The sequence below is a fragment of the Phoxinus phoxinus genome (genome assembly GCF_949152265.1).
Source record: "Phoxinus phoxinus genome assembly, chromosome: 2".
NCBI lineage: Eukaryota > Metazoa > Chordata > Actinopteri > Cypriniformes > Leuciscidae > Phoxinus > Phoxinus phoxinus.
In genome coordinates, this window is record NC_136877.1 from 33,664,171 (window position 1) to 33,685,424 (window position 21,254).

General features: G+C 42.7%; 1 protein-coding gene across 1 annotated transcript in view; it reads left to right on the forward strand.

Annotated features, from left to right (window-relative positions):
• The window catches only part of pias1a (protein inhibitor of activated STAT, 1a), a 49,873-nt gene that overhangs the window by 7,689 nt on the left and 20,930 nt on the right, over nucleotides 1-21,254 (forward strand). Inside the window, exon 2 of the mRNA XM_079588774.1 lies at nucleotides 19,360-19,798. Coding sequence (XP_079444900.1) covers nucleotides 19,360-19,798 — 439 coding nt within the window. The remainder of the gene's footprint in view (nucleotides 1-19,359; nucleotides 19,799-21,254) is intronic.

The following is a 21,254-nucleotide window of genomic DNA, read 5'->3' on the forward strand; positions in this document are numbered from 1 at the left end:
AACGAACCATTATCCCCACATTTGATTCCGCGTGCATGTCTACGCCGAAACGAACCATCATCCCCGGATGTGATTCCGCGTGCATGTCTATGCCGAAACTAACCATTATCCCCGCATTTGATTCCGCGTGCATGTCTACGCCGAAACGAACCATTATCCCGCATTTGATTCCGCGTGCATGTCTACACCGAAACTAACCATTATCCCCGCATGTAATTCCGCGTGCATGTCTACGCCGAAACGAACCATTATCCCCGCATGTGATTCCGCGTGCATGTCTACGTCGAAACTAACCATTATCCCCGCATGTGATTCCGCGTGCATGTCTACGTCGAAACTAACCATTATCCCCGCATGTGATTCCGCGTGCATGTCTACGCCGAAACTAACCATTATCCCCGCATGTGATTCCGCGTGCATGTCTACGCCGAAACTAACCATTATCCCCGCATGTGATTCCGCGTGCATGTCTACGCCGAAACTAACCATTATCCGCGCATGTGATTCCGCGTGCATGTCTACGCCGAAACTAACCATTATCCCCGCATTTGATTCCGCGTGCATGTCTACGCCGAAACTAACCATTATCCCCGCATGTGATTCCGCGTGCATGTCTACGCCGAAACGAACCATTATCCCCGCATTTGATTCCGCGTGCATGTCTACGCCGAAACTAACCATTATCCCCGCAATTTGATTCCGCGTGCATGTCTACGCCGAAACTAACCATTATCCCCGCATGTGATTCCGCGTGCATGTCTACGCCGAAACTAACCATTATCCCCACAATTTGATTTCGCGTGCATGTCTACGCCGAAACTAACCATTATCCCCGCATGTGATTCCGCGTGCATGTCTACGCCGAAACTAACCATTATCCCCGCATGTGATTCCGCGTGCATGTCTACGCCGAAACTATTATCCCCGCATGTGATTCCGCGTGCATGTCTACGCCGAAACGAACCATATCCCCGCATGTGATTCCGCGTGTATGTCTACGCCGAAACGAACCATCATGACTTTGCGTAAACATACACGCCACTGCCAAGTGTTATCTGTACGCATTTTGAGCTATCCGCGTGCATGTCTACGCCCTAGTATGGGTAGGTTTAGGATTAGTTGTGGGTGAGGGGTTAGGATTAGAAGTGCGGTTAGGATTAGGTAATCAGGTAGCCTACTGACTTCAACGAGGGGGGTAATATCTTGGCAGGGAGTCAAAATTCGGCACAACATCTGTCAAATGTTGTGAGCGAAACGAACCATCATCCCCGGATGTGATTCCGCGTGCATGTCTACGCCGAAACAAACCAGTATCCCCGCATTTGATTCCGCGTGCATGTCTACGCCGAAACTAACCATTATCCCCGCATGTGATTCCGCGTGCATGTCTACGCCGAAACGAACCAGTATCCCCGCATTTGATTCCGTGTGCATGTCTACGCCGAAACTAACCATTATCCCCGCATGTGATTCCGCGTGCATGTCTACGTTTACACTCTGTGTCTATAAACACAGAGTGTACAAAAAACAAAGTCACATGAGACAGACATATTTTAACCGTATAAATACTGTGAACTATATTCTCTGAAGGCGAAGCACTGCTACTTGGGCGGAGTGATAACCGCAGCACCTGAGACACGAACTCTCTGCTCCTCACCACGGCGCGTCTCAGGTGCTCCGCCCAAGTAGCAGTGCTTCGCCTTCAGAGAATATAGTTCCCAGTATTTATACGTTTAAAATATGTCTGTGTCTCATGTGACTTTGTTTTTTGTGACTATACAAATCACAACATGTAAATAGGAAAATGTTTGCGTTATTTTGTCACTTATTTGGATTAGTATGCTAGCTGCAACCATTTACATCCAGTCTTTGTGCTAAGCTAGGCTAGCGGTGGGTGCGTCAAACAGACTTATAGCACGCACGGAGATGAAAAAGGTATGTATGGACTTATCTAACTCTGGGGGATAAGGTCTATAGTATCCAGCTGCAGACCCGCAGCACCACCAGTTTCAGAACCCCAGCGCCAGAACCGGGAAAAGGGGCGGAGCTTACGTTCTAACACCAGCGCCAGAACCGGAAGTGAGGGGCGGAGCTTACGTTCTAAACCGAGTAACGCCACCTAACGTTTTAGAGCGTAATTTGCTTAGACACGAAACGGTATGCTTTTATTACACACGAAACGTCATACTTTATACGTATGTTATAATGATACATTAAGGTACAGAAACATTGGGCTTCACCATATTTTTAATATTGTGGTCCGTTGTATGCATTTATATTTACTAGGCTATGGTTCTTTTTTTTATAATAATTTTGACAATGCATTTACCTACATATTGTAAATACAGTTTATATGATAACACATTTATTTCTATTTGTATATAGGACAGTTAAGCTGTCATTTGTAACTATACAAGAAAATAGAAACTATTTAGCTATTTTAGTAAAATGTTCTTATTAAAGTGGTACTACTTACAAGCAGGAGTATGTTGTTTGTGCACCACAAATTGACACAAGTTTACCAATCACGTATTTCAAATAATTGTAAACTAGCATGAGAGAAAATGCCACAAACTATTGTAAAGTGACACATACCATTGTTAAATGAATTATGAAAACTGGCACCAATCATTCAGAAGTGTGCTGGACCTTGACACTGGCTTTTCACAATGCAGAGTAGTGTACATCTGTAGATCCTATATCTATTATAATGTGGATACAGCAAGTCAAATATTTGAACAAAACATTCGGGCATCTCCAGAAGGAATAAATATTAAATTAATTTGTAGTTATTGTAGACTTGTATTGCTTGTCTCATTGTCAATAACTCCCTCACTTCCGGTTCTGGCGCTGGGGTTCTGAAACTGGTGGTGCTGCGGGTCTGCTGCTGGATATATCTCGATAAGGTGAATAATCTAAAGTCCCAAAAAGTCGGAGTGTTCCTTTAAGTGTGATATGCCGGCTGTTCCTGAAGTGAATGTAGATTTTTAAACTTTTTCATCAGTTGTTTCATCTCACAGAAAGATGATAATATCAAAACAGAAACTCACTGTGACGGTGTTCGAGTCGGACAATAATGCCCACAGCTAGAGAATATATGCTGAATAGAGATAGAACAGGTATGTTTATTTTAATTACGTTTATAACTTATATGCCATCTGCTCCACTATTAATACAAGCCTGCTGTAGTAGACCCCGTCTGAATGATGACCAAAATATACTGATGAGCTCAATTAAGTTTATTGTACATCACACAAAAGATGAAGCGTTAGTTTTACTGCAGAAAATCACTGTAAGAATAAACACAGTATAAGAAGTGTGCATTAAGTCTTATCCATAAACTCTCTCTCTCCCTTTCATTATCATGGAATATAACGTTACACAGCGAAGTACACAAAACACTCGTTACAACTAACAGTATAAACTGGTAAACTGTATATCTGTAAAACGACTCGATGAGCTCGAGCTGTCATAAAGTGCTCGCTCTCACTTTCATTTCTGCCGTGATCAGTGAAGTTAGTCCTGTCGCTCTGGAGACTGTAAACTGGATCACGAGAGCAGTTGTACTGATCAATCCTCGAGTAACAACGAGAGTAAGGCCCAATCCCAATTCTACCCCTTTCCCCTTCGTCTACCCCTAACCCTTCGCCTTCCCCTTGACCCTTGAAACAGAGTGGCAAGGCGTAGGGGTGAAAATATTCCCCTAAGAAATGGGACACCACTACTACACCGTTACACGTCATTATACGTCGTCGCCTACGTCACAGGAGATGCGCCGATGTTTATCACAAACTTCCAAGATGCACAGGACTTGTTTTCTGTGGTGTTGTATTAACAGGTTGGAGGTACAGACCTATGTTTGTCCTATTTTGACCTATTTATTTATTAACTGTGTGAAATACGACATTGTGTGGCGTTCATGTGCGTTCAACTCATAAATACGATCTTTACGAGATGACTTGAACGCACCAATAGCTTGTGTGCTTTGTTCGGGGGAGAAGAGATTTTTTTACAAACGTTTCTTTGAAGGAACTGACCGTAAATATGAACACAAGATTGAATGTAACATAAAGCAAATCATTATTTGTCGTTAAAATACTTATTAAAGTCAACAATTCTTACATTTATGGTCTAATTTTTTGATTGGGCAGCCATTTTGCGTCTGAAGCCGGTGTATGCAGTGACACTTCTCATACCCCTTCGTTTGAAGTGTGGTCCCGAAAAATCTTCGTTTGAAGGGCTATCTGGCCCTTCCCCCTAGCCCTTCCCCTCCAACCAAAAGAGAATCGAGACAGCCCTACCCCTCCACGTGCACGAGCAAAACAGAGGGGAAGGGGTAAGTGAAGGGGTAAGGGGTAGAATTGGGATTGGCCCTAAATGAAGACTGCTATGTTTATACATCCAAAAAACAAAACACCTCAATCCCTTTCGGAGACATTCTACAGCTGTTCCAGCATCGAAACAATGGCGGACTGTGTCCAGCTCACTCAGGGCGGGTCTATGCTCAAACTGCAGTGTCAATCAACAGTCGTGGGCGGGGCTTGTGCAATTCTACGTCACATTGCATTGATTCTGAGAACAGCTCGTTCTGAGACCGTGCTTATGATTTATGGGGATTTAAAAAAAAAAAAACACTGGTTGGATTTTTATCATTATAGGGTGGTTGTGTACACATACTGCCAACACACATTATGTTCAAACACCATGTAAAAGTGAATTTTGCATAATAGATGCCCTTTAAAGTTAAAGCAGCCTAATATACAGTACCTACCAGTGATGCGCGGGTTGATCCAAAATAAGCGGGTGTTTGCGGTCACCCGCGGTTACGAGTCATCCAAAAATATTTTTAATGATATTCGGGTCGCGGTCGGTCTGGTCGTTTGAAATAAAGTTGCCAATTAAACCTTTGTAATTTATATAGTAGGCCTACTAGACAAAATTTTCTATGAAATACATAGGCCTGTGCTTTATTGTCTGAATAACTGGCGCGAAGATGACGCACGAGCTCAGTCTGCAGGCAAAGATGAAAGTGGGAAATCCTTATTTACCTTTTGAATGTTGAGCGCGTTATTAACTTTTGAATAAAAGCTGACGCGGGACAAAATGCCCGATTTCCCAACATGTTGAACTGAGCAATGCCATTGTACCATTGTAATAGGCTACTTTTAAACACATATAGCTCAGTAATATCAGTTTTATGTATTTTCTGAGAGGGGGCGGGATTTTTGTTGGGAAAGTTGGGGGAGAGACGCACACTTCGATTAGACTGGATAAACACATGCAGCATCTTAATTGTTAAGAAAATTAAACGAAATAAATTAATAAATCAAGCCTTTATTACATAACACTATAGGCGATATCATATGCATTCAGAAAAATGCTGCAGCCGCACCCCTAGTTCCTATGTCTATGGCCCAATGACGCTACTATGAGCATTTACCATAGACAGTATATAAGATGGACACAGCGACCCCATAGATTTCAACGGAGAAAAGTGAAGCCCATTTGAAGCACTTACTTCCTGATCGCCAGGTGTACTGCGCAGGCTCAAACTGAGCTTGATGACGTGAGCGACGTGTCTGACAGTTTTCAGTCTTCTAGTAGCTGTGCCGAGAGAAATCTGAATCATTCCCTTCCGAATCTCGCAGAGACGGAGAGCGTGAGCATTAGCTGTCCATGAGCTAGCAGCAGGATCAACTTTATCACTCTCTATGGGCTTCTCTCTTCACTTTATCGGACTTAATGCCTCCACGTCCCCCCGATTGCTTGCGAGCTTCTCCGCCGGTCTATACGGTAATTTCTCTACAGTGCGACAGAGAGTCGCTTGGTTATGGCGCAATCGTTAGCCTATTTTTACAAAAACGGCTTCTACCGGGCCATAACGTAAGGTACAAGGTAATGGAGCCTTTTATACATTGTCGTGTTTCTTTAGAAATAAATAATGGACAAATGGAGTCTTTGGACGCCTCAGAAATAAAGTTATTCGCTGTCAAAGTGACGCCAAAATGAATGGGAGTCAATGGAATGCTAACAGCAGGTGAAGTTCTGCTACAATGGCGGATCCCGGGGAGGCTTCAGTTTCCGGTGGATGGATTACCCCCTTGGCATTTACTAGCTACTTTAAAAAAATGCGAGTCAGGAAGCGGGTCGGGTACAATATTTTCTTTCTTTTTTTTGCGGCCCGAGTTGCGGGCGGGTTAGTTGAAAACGTCGGTCTTCTTGTTTATACATTGACCCGCGCATCACTGGTACCTACTGCTGCATGCTGTTAATATGAATTAAAAACAAGAAAATCACTCACTGCTCTTGACTGAATAACTTTAGTAGCTTTTACAAGAATACATTTCTCACTTGAATGCTGCTATTAAATGTTCTTGCGAGGAGATAAACATTGCTGACTGTGTACAGCTCACTCAGGTGAGGAGCTAATATAGCATATTATATAACAGATTCCGTGCCAGTCGTGGGCGGGGCCTATTCCAATGTGACGTACTATTTGAGTACATTCCTAAACGGCTCATTTTGAGACACTCTTTCAGATTTATGGGGAAAATAACAAATGGAGTGAATGGATTGTTGCCACAATAGCTTGGTTGTGTAGACACTGTTCGGACACATACTGTAGCCTAATTCTGTTCAAAAACAATATAACATTTTGCATAATAGGTCACTTTTAAATGCTTTAATCCTACTGAAATGGAACGAGTCTTGTAAAGATAGACTAACAGAATGCAATTGTTGCTTGTTGTATTTACTCTTGAGCCTAATAAACTAGTTTAAAACAAATGATTACAGCTAAGAAAAATTGATATACTCCCATTATTTATATTCTTAATTTGAAAACATTACTCTTTGTCAGTTTAGTTCACCTATTTTTGATGTTATCGATGCTGCTGATGCTGTTGTATTAAAATATAGTTTTATTGATGTGATATGAAAATAAAATGTAACAAAAACAGATGCATTCAAAATCGGTTCTGCATATCGCTCTTCAGACATAAACATACAAATATTCTGTATTAGAAAATATCAGCGTCGGACTATATGTTGTGCTCTTTCTCTAAAAGATTAACTTGTAATTAATTATTTGATAGAACAGAACATTTGACATGTTTTACGAATAATAATGCTGCATTAAACACCTGTTCATCATATTTTGGGGTCTTGTGGTGTCTGTGTTCAGTCTCTTGTTCCTTCTTTTCTGAAGGAGCTCAATTGAGTAGCGCACACAGCATTAGTAGCGCTGTTTGTGTGCAGTGTGTTTGTAGACAGGTTAAAGTGGCTCTGCTGAGGACTTTGCTATTTACTGCTGTCATATCCAAACCTTTAGATCATGCTTTGATAGTATGGTTACATGGATGTGTGTGTGTGTGTGTGCACGCTCACCACTGGAGCTGTGTTGGTGGAACACAAAGCACTGAGGTATGTGAGTGTTGATCTTCCGCCAGTGAGCTGCAGGGCTGGAGATGGTGGGGGAGGGGTGGACCAGAGAGAGAGAGAGAGAGAGAGAGAGAGAGAGAGTTGGAGGAAAAGCTGGCACACTAATTGTGTTCTGGGCTCTTAGCTAGATAGAAAGAGAGTGTGCATGCAAGTGAAATTGGGGGTTGGTGTGTGTTTGTGACCCCTCAAATGTTTGTTGGCTTTCAGTAGCAGGCAGACAGGCATATGAAAGGATGATGGGATTCTGTCTCTGAATCACCTTCATCCTCTGAAATAACACTTCAGGAAAGATGATCTTCTTCACCATGGGCCCATGTGCACCTGAGCCCAAAAGACAGACCACAAACACACCTGTCCTAGACAAATGCTTAAATTAACGTTACACACCTGAGCCCTAAAAAATGCTTCTGGTTTTGCATTGTTTCCCGCAAACATCGTTTTGTGCTGGTGTATGTGGCATTTTATGTTCTCCTTTCTGTTTTTATTAAGTAAAAATCTGCATGACCTTGAAGATTATTTGGCTGGATCACCCGCATGAAGCGATATATTAGAGCATGTACCTGGCACAGATTTACCCTGAACAGCAGGAGCCAAAATATACAAAAACAAACACATTTGCGTACGCTGGGGGAAAAAAACGATTTTAAATGTTTTTTCAGAAGAAATGAGAAGGAAGTACTCTTCTTTCTGCTGCCCGAAGACAAATACACTAACCCATAAATTTGCATTACATAAGTAAACAATTCACTTTTTTTTTTGCTCATACTCTGAACAGTTTTAACCTTTGTGCTGTTTGTGTTGAGTGCGCTTATTAATACACGGACCTCCCTTAATCAGGTGCACCTGTTTAATAAGCCCTTCAATAGATGGTCAGATTCCAGCTGTGTTTACTGCTAAACACTGAGCAGGGGATTATTAGAATTTCACTTGGCACAATTCATTTGTTTGGAACTTCATCAAACTCAGACAACATGACTCACACAGATTAGGTGTTTTGAGCACGATTACCATACTTTTATGTGTAATAAGGTTGGCTATAATGTAAAAAGCATATATTATAAATTCAAGTTCTATAATTTGTCACTCTTGGAACCTCTAAATTAAATTTAGCCATCAAATCACTACCTGCAATATTCAATATAAGTATGTATCATGTTACCTGGCTGTTATGCAACCCAATAATAGCTTTTTAACGATCACATAGCCTATATGTTGTGCTTTATGCTCACACAACGTCCTAGTTACCACTTACCACACTAAATACAATAAAGCTGAATAAAAATGCAAGAGCCTTTTCAGCACGTTCATTTGATCCTGGTTGAATGTATTATTGAGGTATTTTTTTATTGAAGTCTAAAATGTCTCAAATTATAACAAAATACCTTACATTTATGATGATTAAATTACATGTTTTATAAGGGAATACAGCGTTTAGTGAAATAGCCAAATGTGATGGACATTTTTGCATTCATTATTTCTTGACTGTGATTATTGCAAAGGTATTCATCATATGCAGGACTGCCTGAACATATCAACATGCCTGAACATGTTGTGTAATCTTTCTTAAATTTGGCATGAAATGAAAATAAATATAAAATAAATGAACTCAAACATTTTTTTTAATGACAGAGCCTATTGCAGGACTTCTCCAATCATTTAGTCCACTTAAACCCTGCGCCTGAAACTGCCGTTCATCATCCACATAATGCACAACAACCGATCCATAGAACTAAGTCCCCGTCCTGCATTTTTATTATTTTCAATAATCTGTTAAACTCAGAATAACTTCACAATGTGGAACAAAAGATCTCTCGCTACTTTCATTTCATTGAAACTTTAAGATGGAAAAATACGCTGTTAGAGAAAATGATGCCATCATTTACTCGCCCTCATGATGTTCCAAACCTGTATGACTTTGTGTATAAATCTGTGTAACAAAAAAAAGAAGATTTTGAGAAATCTATATTTTTTTTCCTAAACAATGTAAACAATGTTGGGGAACTTCTACAAACAGATTGAAATAAATCATTATCCATCAGTTTGCCTCCATGTTCTATTTTCAGACGTTAGCTTGGTATTTTAATGTGACGTACATCACAAAAATATCCGTGGCAAGCTCTTTTCAGTCTGATGCATTCTTTTCCTCCTGATTATTTTCTTTTTCTCTTTGTATTCCACTGTAACAATATGAAAAAAAGACAACATATACTGCGCACTTGTGGTCTGCTCTCCTGATTTACTTTACAGTATATCCCATGAATAATTCACTGGAATGTTTTAAGAATCTCTCGCTTTTCTCCCCAAATCCTCACATCTCTTTTCCAGGTTTGTTTTCACATGGATGCTTTAAAATGTAATTGTCTCCTCTTTTCACTTCTAATCCCTATTTAGCGTTTTCTGGAATGTTTCTAAATTTGTCAAAATGACTGAAAGCACTTTGAAATATTATCACGGCATTAATGCTTTAGTTAATGAAAGTTTTTGATTAAAGCAACGTGTGTTACAAAATACAGACATATAGGCTATTACCGTAGATATTTAACATGTCTGCCATATTGCTGCAGAAAGAATACACTTTCACTTTTCAATTTCAATGCTTTTACACTTTTAAGTTTCCTTTAAATGTTATGATTGAAGGGTGAACAGAATAATGTCACTTCATTGTACCCAGTTTAAAAAAGAAAAGCTTATTATTGTGTAGAGCGAGCCTTTCACTGATTGTTTACAGTTTAATGGAAGTTATTCCCAGAATTAGTGCAAAGCATCATGGGGTGTAGGGTGTTTAAAAATAGTGAGCTCCCTTTGCAGGCTTTAGCATTACCTGTTTATAGTGCCTGTTTGAATGAAGCTGACTTTCACTGCAGACAGTGAGAGTATACTTCTATCTTAAACGTCAGGGTGGCCGAATCTGACGTTGACACTGGTGCAACTAAGACCTTTACTTTCTGACGTCTGGAATTTTGTGTGTGACATTGTGCTGTAGTTGGTTGTGGGATAGAGCAGTAGACCCACTGGACTGTGATGAGGGAGAGGGGTGTGAGTGTAGGAGAAGGATAGAATGTGGCCGGTTGACTTTGGTGAGAAAAATCAGTGAAACAAGACATGAATATCATGCAGGTATACACTTGGCTGCATGCTCACAAAAGTGTTTGGTAAATTCTATATTTTAAGCTTAGTTGTATCATAGTTTTCAAGGCTAAATCATGTGATATGTCAGGTTATATGATAGGGATATAACCTGTTGGACCTCATAATTTGACATTAAAACCACTGAAAGAACTAAAATTGTGTTCGTCTGAAAAATGATTGACATATGGATCTCGAACGGCTTGAGGGTGAGTAAATCATGGATTTAATATCATTTTTGGCCGAACTATCCCTTTAAAGGTGCCATGAATTGAAAAATTTTCTTTGATCTTTAAGAGTTCATACTATAAAAATATCCTTTAAGTTTCAGTACTCAAAACTTCCTCATTAGTCCAAAAACAGCTTTTATTGAAACCAAGCTCAGAAAGTGACTCGCTTTGGATTTTGTCACATTATTACATCATAGTGTGGTGAAAGCCCGCCTCTGCTGAAGACCAACGCCTACATCATTGCCTCTTCAGCCCCACCCATCTATTCATGCATGTCATGTAGTAGTAAATACGAGAGACGCAAACAGGATTACTCCAGTAACAAAACGATAGAGATGCTTCTGAGGATTACAAGACCCTTTGAAGTGCCAAGTTGTGGAAAACACAGTCTTTGCATTGCCATCAATCCTAATATTAAGGAAGCTTAGATGAATTTTAATTTTAACGACGCCCCAGTCAGATTGAGTCAGTAAGGCTGTTCGTTTGTTTGCTTCATTTGACTGTGGATTCGTTTTTAAACAAGACATAGCTCGACGCAGGCTTTTCAGAGAGACTGAAAATGAAAAATAATGCAGTGACAACTATATTGGATCCAACAGTAATGTCGCAACACACAAGTGTGAGTAACAGTGTTTTTACCATGTGTCACTATTGCTTTGTTTGATACAGATCATTTGATATGTACTCAGTCAGTAGTTAGTGTACAGTCTAAAAAAAGTGGTTCTGCAGTGCTTATGGTGCTATATAGCACCACTGCCATTTTAAGAACCTGTTAAGCCCAGTTTGGTTCTTTAGCGGTTCTTCAGCGGTTCTTTGGGGTGGTTAAGGTGCTCTTATGGTTCTACATAGCACCATTTGAAAAAGGTGAGGCACTTAAAGTGGTTCCCCTATGATTACAAGCCAATGAACCACTTTTAGTGCTATTTAGCACCATTTGTTTTTAGAGTGATATAGTGCCACAGTTGTGATTTGCTGTTTTTTTCTTTGCTTCAGAATTTATGGGGTTAATGCGTTGAATTATCGAATACGAGAGAACACAGAGATCTCTGCTTTTGTTATTGTTTTGATCTAAGCTCGCTGTAATTCTGAGTAAAAGCTTCAGTGAGCGACATCTTCTGTTTTGTCATCAGTAAGACATTACAACACATTTCGTTTTATTTAAAACAACACTGCAAATTAATGTATATACGTGTTTCACGTTATTGAAAAGGATGAACTATGAATAACCTATAAGAACGACGATGGTACTTTCATTCATAATTACTTTTACATGAAACACCGTAAGACATTCTTACGTTGTAGCCAAGTTTATTAGATCCATGGCATACAGTGTGATTTGTAATGATCTTATAGGATTGCCGAAATCGCTTGTCTGTAGCAGGCATAGAACACCCAGCCAGAGCCAGTTGTACCAGACACTGTGGTACATCAAGTGTTTTAATATAAAGATCCGTATATCAAGAGCAGTGATGCAAATGACACTGTAAACCATGCATTAAATAGAGTTTTTATGTTACTTTGATGATAGACCAGATGCCGGCTCACCACTATTAGAAAAGAGATTATTAATTGTGGAGAACAAGAAGGGGATGGGTTAAAGATGACCTAATGGATGCCCATTGGTTGAGCAAAGTTGTGGGCAGGGTGTGACTGTATAAAAATGAGAGTTAAAGATTGTTTGATGTTCTGCAGGCATCTTGGCTTTGTTGTCTCCACCAATAAAGTAAGTTTTGGCATCTGGAAATCTGTGACTCAAGTAATTTCTTACAAAGAGGAGACTTTTTCCATGACAAAAACAGGATAGAAAATAGCCTATTCTCAATTTTATGATGTTTTTGATTAAAACATTATAAGTGGACCTCAGGGAACATGACCCCTTTAAAATTTCACTATATTACTGTATTTTTGATCAGATAAATGCAGCCTTGATGAAAATATGAGACTTAGGGCCCTATCTTGCACCCAGCGCAATTGACTTTGAACACCGACGCATGTATCATTCCTATTTTGCAGCCGCGCACAGCGGACTTTTCCCTCCACAGACGCAAGTCGGTAAATTAGGGAATGAACTTGCGCTCGCGGAGGCGGTTCGGTGCAAAGAGGAGGCGTGTTCCGGCGCAAAACTTCCCTGGTGCTATTTTCCAGTTTTAGAAAGCAATTGCGCCATTGACCAGGAAAAAAACAGTCTAAAGACAGTGGCGCGTTGCGCGTTAGTGATATGGTATTTTAAGTGCGTGTGCTTGGCCATAATGTAGCGTGTTAACGCACATCCACTTTGATTCTCTAATATAAACAGACGCAGCAGTTTTCATTTGTGCAAATCATTATTACAAGGAAAAATATTAACACACGAGGGAAATCGATGTGTCCGTGAAGATGTGAAAAAGATCTATCTAGATAACAAAAAAAAATCTAGATTAGGCTACATATTTACCCAAATTATACGCCTGTTTAACCGAAGCTAATTTGGGTGGGTTTCTCCCATCATCCCCAATGTCATTTCTCTGTGTTTTACGGTCCTGACGAGAACGTCGGCCTCCTCGGCTGTGAACTGCTCCTGGCGTGCGCCTGGCAAATCCGCCGTTATAATAGCGATCCGCCATGGAACAAGCGCGCCTGCTCTTAAAGGGAATGTGAGAGGACGCCCTGATTGGTTTATTTCAAGTTACGCCCAAACCACACCTATGAATAATGAAGCTACTTCAGACCAACCCCTTTTAGATTTGCGTCGGGCGCAAGAGTCATTTATCCCGCCGGGAAAATAGCAACAGCGGCGGGATCAGCCCACAAAGTTACTTGCGCTTTGCGCTTTGACACTTGCGTTTCAGATCGTTAAAATAGGGCCCTTAATCTTAAAATGTTACCAATCCCAAACGTTTGAATAGTGACTACTGTGAACTACATGACAAATGGAGTCTCATATTAATTGATTATGATACAGTGTGACATGCAAAATACTCTTTAATCATATTTATATTACATGTCATTAAATCCCTGGCCTAAAATTGTTACAGCATGCAACACCAGTGCCACATGACAGCAATGCCAATGATGCATACAAACAACTGGGGGGTTTAGTGTTCAGTGTGGATCGGCAAATTGCTTCATAATGCATCACGTCTCGCACTCAATTATATCCGTTTCCTTGAAGGTAATTTAACCACAGCTAACTGCTTATTATGATTAGACATGAGATTTTGTTTTTTTTGTGCACTCATTATTAGGCTACATTATTTGATTGATAATTAACATCTCACTACTTTGACACTCTGGGCATGTGAAAAAGCAAGTGTGACTCTGAGAGAGAGAGAACTGACCGACATGCACACAGTCTTACAAGTGAAGCATTTGGAGCATCCATCTCGCTCTCTCTCTCACTCTCTCTTTATCTTTTTCCCCTTTCAGTTGAGCTGTTCAGATTCATAAGCTCAATCTTACATTCTCTCTCTCATTCCGTTTTACACACACACACACACACACACACACACACACACACACACACACACACACACACACACACACACACACACACACACACACACACACACACACACACACACACACACACACACACACACACACACACACACACACACACACACACACACACACACACAGTCCTCTGTGCTGTCAGTGTGTTTGTTATGCGAGATGTTCCTGGCTGGTCTGCAGTATTTCACCGGCTTCTTTAGCTTTTTTTTCTGAGTGTGTTCACCAGACCGAATGATTTCTTCATGAATGAATGTCTGCTGCATCTGCTTTAGTTCTTATTTCTCCATCCCTTTACCTAAATTATTGATTGTAATTTCTGCATTTGTTCCTGACACTTGTTGCAATATGATGGATCAGTAAAGGCGGGCATACAATGGCCTATAATTCATTGTAATCAACAATATGATTGGATCGTATAGTGTGAGCAGTCAATTTGCAGCTCGGTGAACGGACCGTATAGTGTGAGCAGTCAAGTTGCAGCTCGGTGAACGGACCGTATAGTGTGAGCAGTCAAGTCGCAGCTCGGTGATCGGACCGTATAGTGTGAGCAGTCAAGTTGCAGCTCGGTGATCGGACCGTATAGTGTGAGCAGTCAAGTTGCAGCTCGGTGATCGGACCGTATAGTGTGAGCAGTCAAGTCGCAGCTCGGTGATCGGACCGTATAGTGTGAGCAGTCAAGTCGCTGCTCGGTGATCGGACCGTATAGTGTGAGCAGTCAAGTTGCAGCTCGGTGATCGGACCGTATAATGTGAGCAGTCAAGTCGCAGCTCGGTGATCGGACCGTATAGTGTGAGCAGTCAAGTCGCAGCTCGGTGATCGGACCATATAGTGTGAGCAGTCAAGTCGCAGCTCGGTGAACGGACCGTATAGTGTGAGCAGTCAAGTCGCAGCTCGGTGATCGGACCGTATAGTGTGAGCAGTCAAGTCGCAGCTCGGTGATCGGACCGTATAGTGTGAGCAGTCAATTTGCAGCTCGGTGATCGGACCGTATAGTGTGAGCAGTCAAGTCGCAGCTCGGTGATCGGACCGTATAGTGTGAGCAGTCAAGTTGCAGCTCGGTGATCGGACCGTATAGTGTGAGCAGTCAAGTTGCAGCTCGGTGATCGGACCGTATAGTGTGAGCAGTCAAGTTGCAGCTCGGTGATCGGATCGTATAGTGTGAGCAGTCAATTTGCAGCTCGGTGAACGGACCGTATAGTGTGAGCAGTCAAGTTGCAGCTCGGTGAACGGACCGTATAGTGTGAGCAGTCAAGTCGCAGCTCGGTGATCGGACCGTATAGTGTGAGCAGTCAAGTTGCAGCTTGGTGATCGGACCGTATAGTGTGAGCAGTCAAGTCGCAGCTCGGTGATCGGACCGTATAGTGTGAGCAGTCAAGTCGCTGCTCGGTGATCGGACCGTATAGTGTGAGCAGTCAAGTTGCAGCTCGGTGAACGGACCGTATAGTGTGAGCAGTCAAGTCGCAGCTCGGTGATCGGACCGTATAGTGTGAGCAGTCAAGTCGCAGCTCGGTGATCGGACCGTATAGTGTGAGCAGTCAAGTCGCAGCTCGGTGATCGGACCGTATAGTGTGAGCAGTCAAGTCGCTGCTCGGTGATCGGACCGTATAGTGTGAGCAGTCAAGTTGCAGCTCGGTGAACGGACCGTATAGTGTGAGCAGTCAAGTCGCAGCTCGGTGATCGGACCGTATAGTGTGAGCAGTCAAGTCGCAGCTCGGTGATCGGACCGTATAGTGTGAGCAGTCAAGTCGCAGCTCGGTGATCGGACCGTATAGTGTGAGCAGTCAAGTCGCTGCTCGGTGATCGGACCGTATAGTGTGAGCAGTCAAGTTGCAGCTCGGTGAACGGACCGTATAGTGTGAGCAGTCAAGTCGCTGCTCGGTGATCGGACCGTATAGTGTGAGCAGTCAAGTTGCAGCTCGGTGATCGGACCGTATAGTGTGAGCAGTCGAGTCGCAGCTCGGTGAACGGACCGTATAGTGTGAGCAGTCAATTTACAGCTCGGTGATCGGACCGTATAGTGTGAGCAGTCAAGTTGCAGCTCGGTGAACGGACCGTATAGTGTGAGCAGTCAATTTGCAGCTCGGTGAACAGACCGTATAGTGTGAGCAGTCAATTTGCAGCTCGGTGATCGGACCATATAGTGTGAGCAGTCAATTTGCAGCTCGGTGAACGGACCGTATAGTGTGAGCAGTCAATTTGCAGCTCGGTGAACAGACCGTATAGTGTGAGCAGTCAAGTCGCAGCTCGGTGATCGGACCGTATAGTGTGAGCAGTCAAGTCGCAGCTCGGTGATCGGACCGTATAGTGTGAGCAGTCAAGTCGCAGCTCGGTGATCGGACCGTATAGTGTGAGCAGTCAAGTCGCAGCTCGGTGATCGGACCGTATAGTGTGAGCAGTCAAGTCGCAGCTCGGTGATCGGACCGTATAGTGTGAGCAGTCAAGTCGCAGCTCGGTGATCGGACCGTATAGTGTGAGCAGTCAAGTCGCAGCTCGGTGATCGGACCGTATAGTGTGAGCAGTCAAGTCGCAGCTCGGTGATCGGACCGTATAGTGTGAGCAGTCAAGTCGCAGCTCGGTGATCGGACCGTATAGTGTGAGCAGTCGAGTCGCAGCTTGGTGATCGGACCGTATAGTGTGAGCAGTCGAGTCGCAGCTCGGTGATCGGACCGTATAGTGTGAGCAGTCAAGTCGCAGCTCGGTGATCGGACCGTATAGTGTGAGCAGTCAAGTCGCAGCTCGGTGATCGGACCGTATAGTGTGAGCAGTCAATTTACAGCTCGGTGATCGGACCGTATAATGTGAGCAGTCAAGTCGCAGCTCGGTGATCGGACCGTATAGTGTGAGCAGTCGAGTCGCAGCTCGGTGATCGGACCGTATAGTGTGAGCAGTCGAGTCGCAGCTTGGTGATCGGACCGTATAGTGTGAGCAGTCAAGTCGCAGCTCGGTGATCGGACCGTATAGTGTGAGCAGTCAATTTACAGCTCGGTGATCGGACCGTATAATGTGAGCAGTCAAGTCGCAGCTCGGTGATCGGACCGTATAGTGTGAGCAGTCAAGTCGCAGCTCGGTGATCGGACCATATAGTGTGAGCAGTCAAGTCGCAGCTCGGTGAACGGACCGTATAGTGTGAGCAGTCAAGTCGCAGCTCGGTGATCGGACCGTATAGTGTGAGCAGTCAAGTCGCAGCTCGGTGATCGGACCGTATAGTGTGAGCAGTCAAGTTGCAGCTCGGTGATCGGACCGTATAGTGTGAGCAGTCAAGTTGCAGCTCGGTGAACGGACCGTATAGTGTGAGCAGTCGAGTCGCAGCTCGGTGAACGGACCGTATAGTGTGAGCAGTCAAGTTGCAGCTCGGTGATCGGACCGTATAGTGTGAGCAGTCAAGTCGAGCTTTGGCTTTATATCGCATGCGATCTACTCGTTCTGTGTGATTAGGTAATCTTGCTGAAATCGCACAGACATCGCACAGTGTATGCCCGCCTTAAGTGAATGAATGACTGATGGGTTTGTTCTGGGTCATTATAGGCAAAAATTAGTTGTTCTTGTAAGCTCAAGCCATGGTATGTTTGTCGGCAGACTCTGCTTTCAAACAGTATTATACCTGCTGCTGAGTATTTTTACTGGAGCCATCTCTGTGTGTGCGTGTGTGTGTGTGTGTGTTCAATTTCATTTGTTTTGGAAGCTGAGCAGCTCTTGTCTCTTCCCTTCCTCCCCCCCCCCCACTCTCTTACTCCCTTACTATCCCTCCCCCTTACTCTCTCTCTCTCTCTCTCTCTCTCTCTCCCTTTCCCTTACTCTCTCTCTCCCTCCCCCTTACTCTCTCCCCCCCTTACTCTCTCTCTCGCTCCCTTACTCTCTCCCCCCCTTACTCTCTCTCTCGCTCCCTTACTCTCTTACTCCCTCCCCCCCGTTACTCTCTTACTCCTCCCCCCCGTTACTCTCTTACTCCCTCCCCCCCCCTTTCTCTCTCTCTCTCTCTCTCTCTCTCTCTCTCTCTCTCTCTCTCTCTCTCTCTCTCTCTCTCTCTCTCTCTCTCTCTCTCTCTCTCTCTCTCTCTCTCTCTCTCTCTCTCTCATGCCCACTGTCACTCTCTTTTTTCCCCTGAACCAACCTCTCCTCTGCTCGCCTCTCCTCTCCTCATTTTAAAGCAGAAATGCATCATGGGTTTTATTCAGAAATGTCTTGCAGGCTCTTAGTTGTAAGAGCATCTGGTCTGATTTTTTTTCTCTTGTGATGATGTACAGGGAGGGATTGAGTTGTTAATCATTGCATTGTTAGCTTTTTATTGTCTGGTTAATTCTAAACGAATATCTTGTCCAAAGGAGAAGCTAATATATATTTAAACAGGAATGAACGCAAACAGACGTTAACAGCAAACAGCACACTGCAGTTATGTCGTCTGCCACTTTAAATGCTCAAGCTATTCAAAGCAGGATGGATTCTGATTGGCTATCAATGTTTTTATCATTCATCAGCTGGAAAAAAAAATCTGAAAGTGATTCTAGTGATATTGTTCCTCTATGTTGTTGTTCATTATAGTTGTGGTGTGGACTTGCCTATTCTCCTAGAATAGACTTTATAGGTGAACTGTCACTTTAATTTCACTAGGAAACGCATATCAATCAAACTAGACATCATGTGTTGCCGTTCTGGAGAAGAATGGTTTATTATTAAGAATGTTAGTGTGTACATTGCCGTCTTTACTCTGCATTATTTGCCCTATTCTGTTTGGTTTCTCTGTCTGGTTTTCAAGCCTGTGGAATGTGACACTTCCGTTGTGTTTGTGTGTGTTTGGGGCTGTTCCTGCATATTTCATAGCTTAGACCATTACTGAACTATCCTAGCCTGAGGAAAAGCGTGTGTGAGAGATGTGTTTGTATTTGAGTGTGTGCCTTCAGATGTGTGTGTATCAGGGTCTGAGCTGTGAGTAAGTGTATGTGTGTTTGCCCAGTAAACAGTTTGGCCTATGCAAATGAAGTGTGTTTGGCGCTGGAAGTGTGATGTTGTCATCAAGTTGGCTCAGAATGTGCGTGTTAATTTCTGGTGCTCTCTTTCTTTCGTTTTCCTGTAGCAAATGGTGATGAGCCTGCGGGTGTCAGAGCTGCAGGTTCTTCTGGGCTACGCAGGCAGAAACAAACATGGACGAAAGCACGAGCTCCTGACTAAAGCCTTACACCTCCTTAAAGCCGGCTGCAGCCCCGCCGTTCAGATGAAAGTCAAGGAGCTTTACAGACGACGATTCCCCACCAAGTTGGTTTCCCCGGCAGAACTGTCCCTGCCCGGAGTCCACCCCGCCGCTGCTTCCTTGCCCCCCGGCCTCACACAGCTTGGGTTTGATGGGCACGGATCGCCCCAGTCCCCTCTGCTTCCCATCTCCCTCCTCGGGCCCAAACACGAGCTGGGTCTGCCCCATCTCCCCACCAGCCTGCACCCCGTACACCCTGATGTCAAACTGCAACGGCTGCCCTTCTATGACGTGCTGGATGAGCTCATTAAACCTACGAGTCTTGGTGAGTTTTTGAGGTGTGCTATTGAAGTGTGTGTGTGTGTGTATGTTCATGCACATTTTTAGCGGTTTGTTTTTTTAGAACCGAGTGTATCTGTGTGTTGTACGGCAGCCGTAGAGATGTGCAGACCCGTTTGTCCCTACATTTGCATTTTTATGGTGTTGGCTGGTTTGGTATCAGCGTGTTCTCTTGCCTGAGGAGTGTTGTTCAAATAGACTGCCAATCCACACAACCAAGCCTGGTCTCTCTCTCTCTCTCTCTTCCTAAACTATCTCTCTCACTCTCATTTACATACAGTGTTGAAACCATGAGTATACACACACCATTACAACACTACCACAACATTTTCTAGAACACACACTGCAGGGGTCCAAACAGCCAGGGCCAGAAAATGGACATATATGTATAATAGTAATTATAATATACAATATAAAGCATAATAAGGTGCTTGGATCACACACCAACTGATATGTTTCAGTTTGTTTCGCAGTCGTATAGGCTATGCATTGCACATGTGAAAGGTGCAGTACAGACAACTCAATCCCAGCAGTGCTAGCGTGACAGTGTGGCCTTTTAAAGAGAGCATTATACTAACCTTGCTGTTTGGCATATTTGAAGTGAAGTGTGAATTTACCTATTTTAAATTTATAAGCAGGCAAGTTAGATATGTTTAGTTATTAAACACTAAATCAATAAGCCTACACCTTCAGTCTGGGTAAAACAATGATGTGTCTCACTCTTTGTGAGAATAAGTTTTCCTATGTGTATTGTGAATGTGTATAACTTGTGTATTGTGTATTGTGTGTATGTGTATAATTGTGTTTTTATGAGAAGCCAAAGAATAATTTCCACATTGTTGGACAATAAAGTTCAAATTATCAGTCTGTGCATATTTGAATTTTTATTGAGCTTTATTGAATCATAGATTACATTCCAATGGCTTTCAATCCCAGCTTTCATTGCTAGTGCTGAAGACCATTTTAGCATTGTGTGCTAGTTCTCCGGGAACAGGTCTGTAGGTTTAGGTATTTGTAAAATCAATTAATGGTAGAATTAATGATGTTAAACACAACATGCCAACACACCCTGCTAAATGCTGTTTAAGTCATTCTGAGATCTTCCTACGTACAAATTCTGAAAACATTCTGGTGATTGTAGTCAGAATAAAATGAACTCAGTGGACAGTTTTATTTTCTCTTTTTCTTCAATCTCTTTTTCCCTTTTCTTATGTACACTACCTAAGTTTGGGGTCTGTAAGATTAAACAACGATATATTTTTAAAAGAAAAATATTTTATGTTCATCAAGGCTGAACTTATTTGATAAAAAAATCCAGTAAAACAGTAATATTGTAAAACATTATTACAATTTTAAATAGCCTAACTGTTTAAAATTATTAAAATGTCACATATTCCTGTGATGGTAAAGCTCTTCAGTGTGATCTTTCAGAAATAATGCTA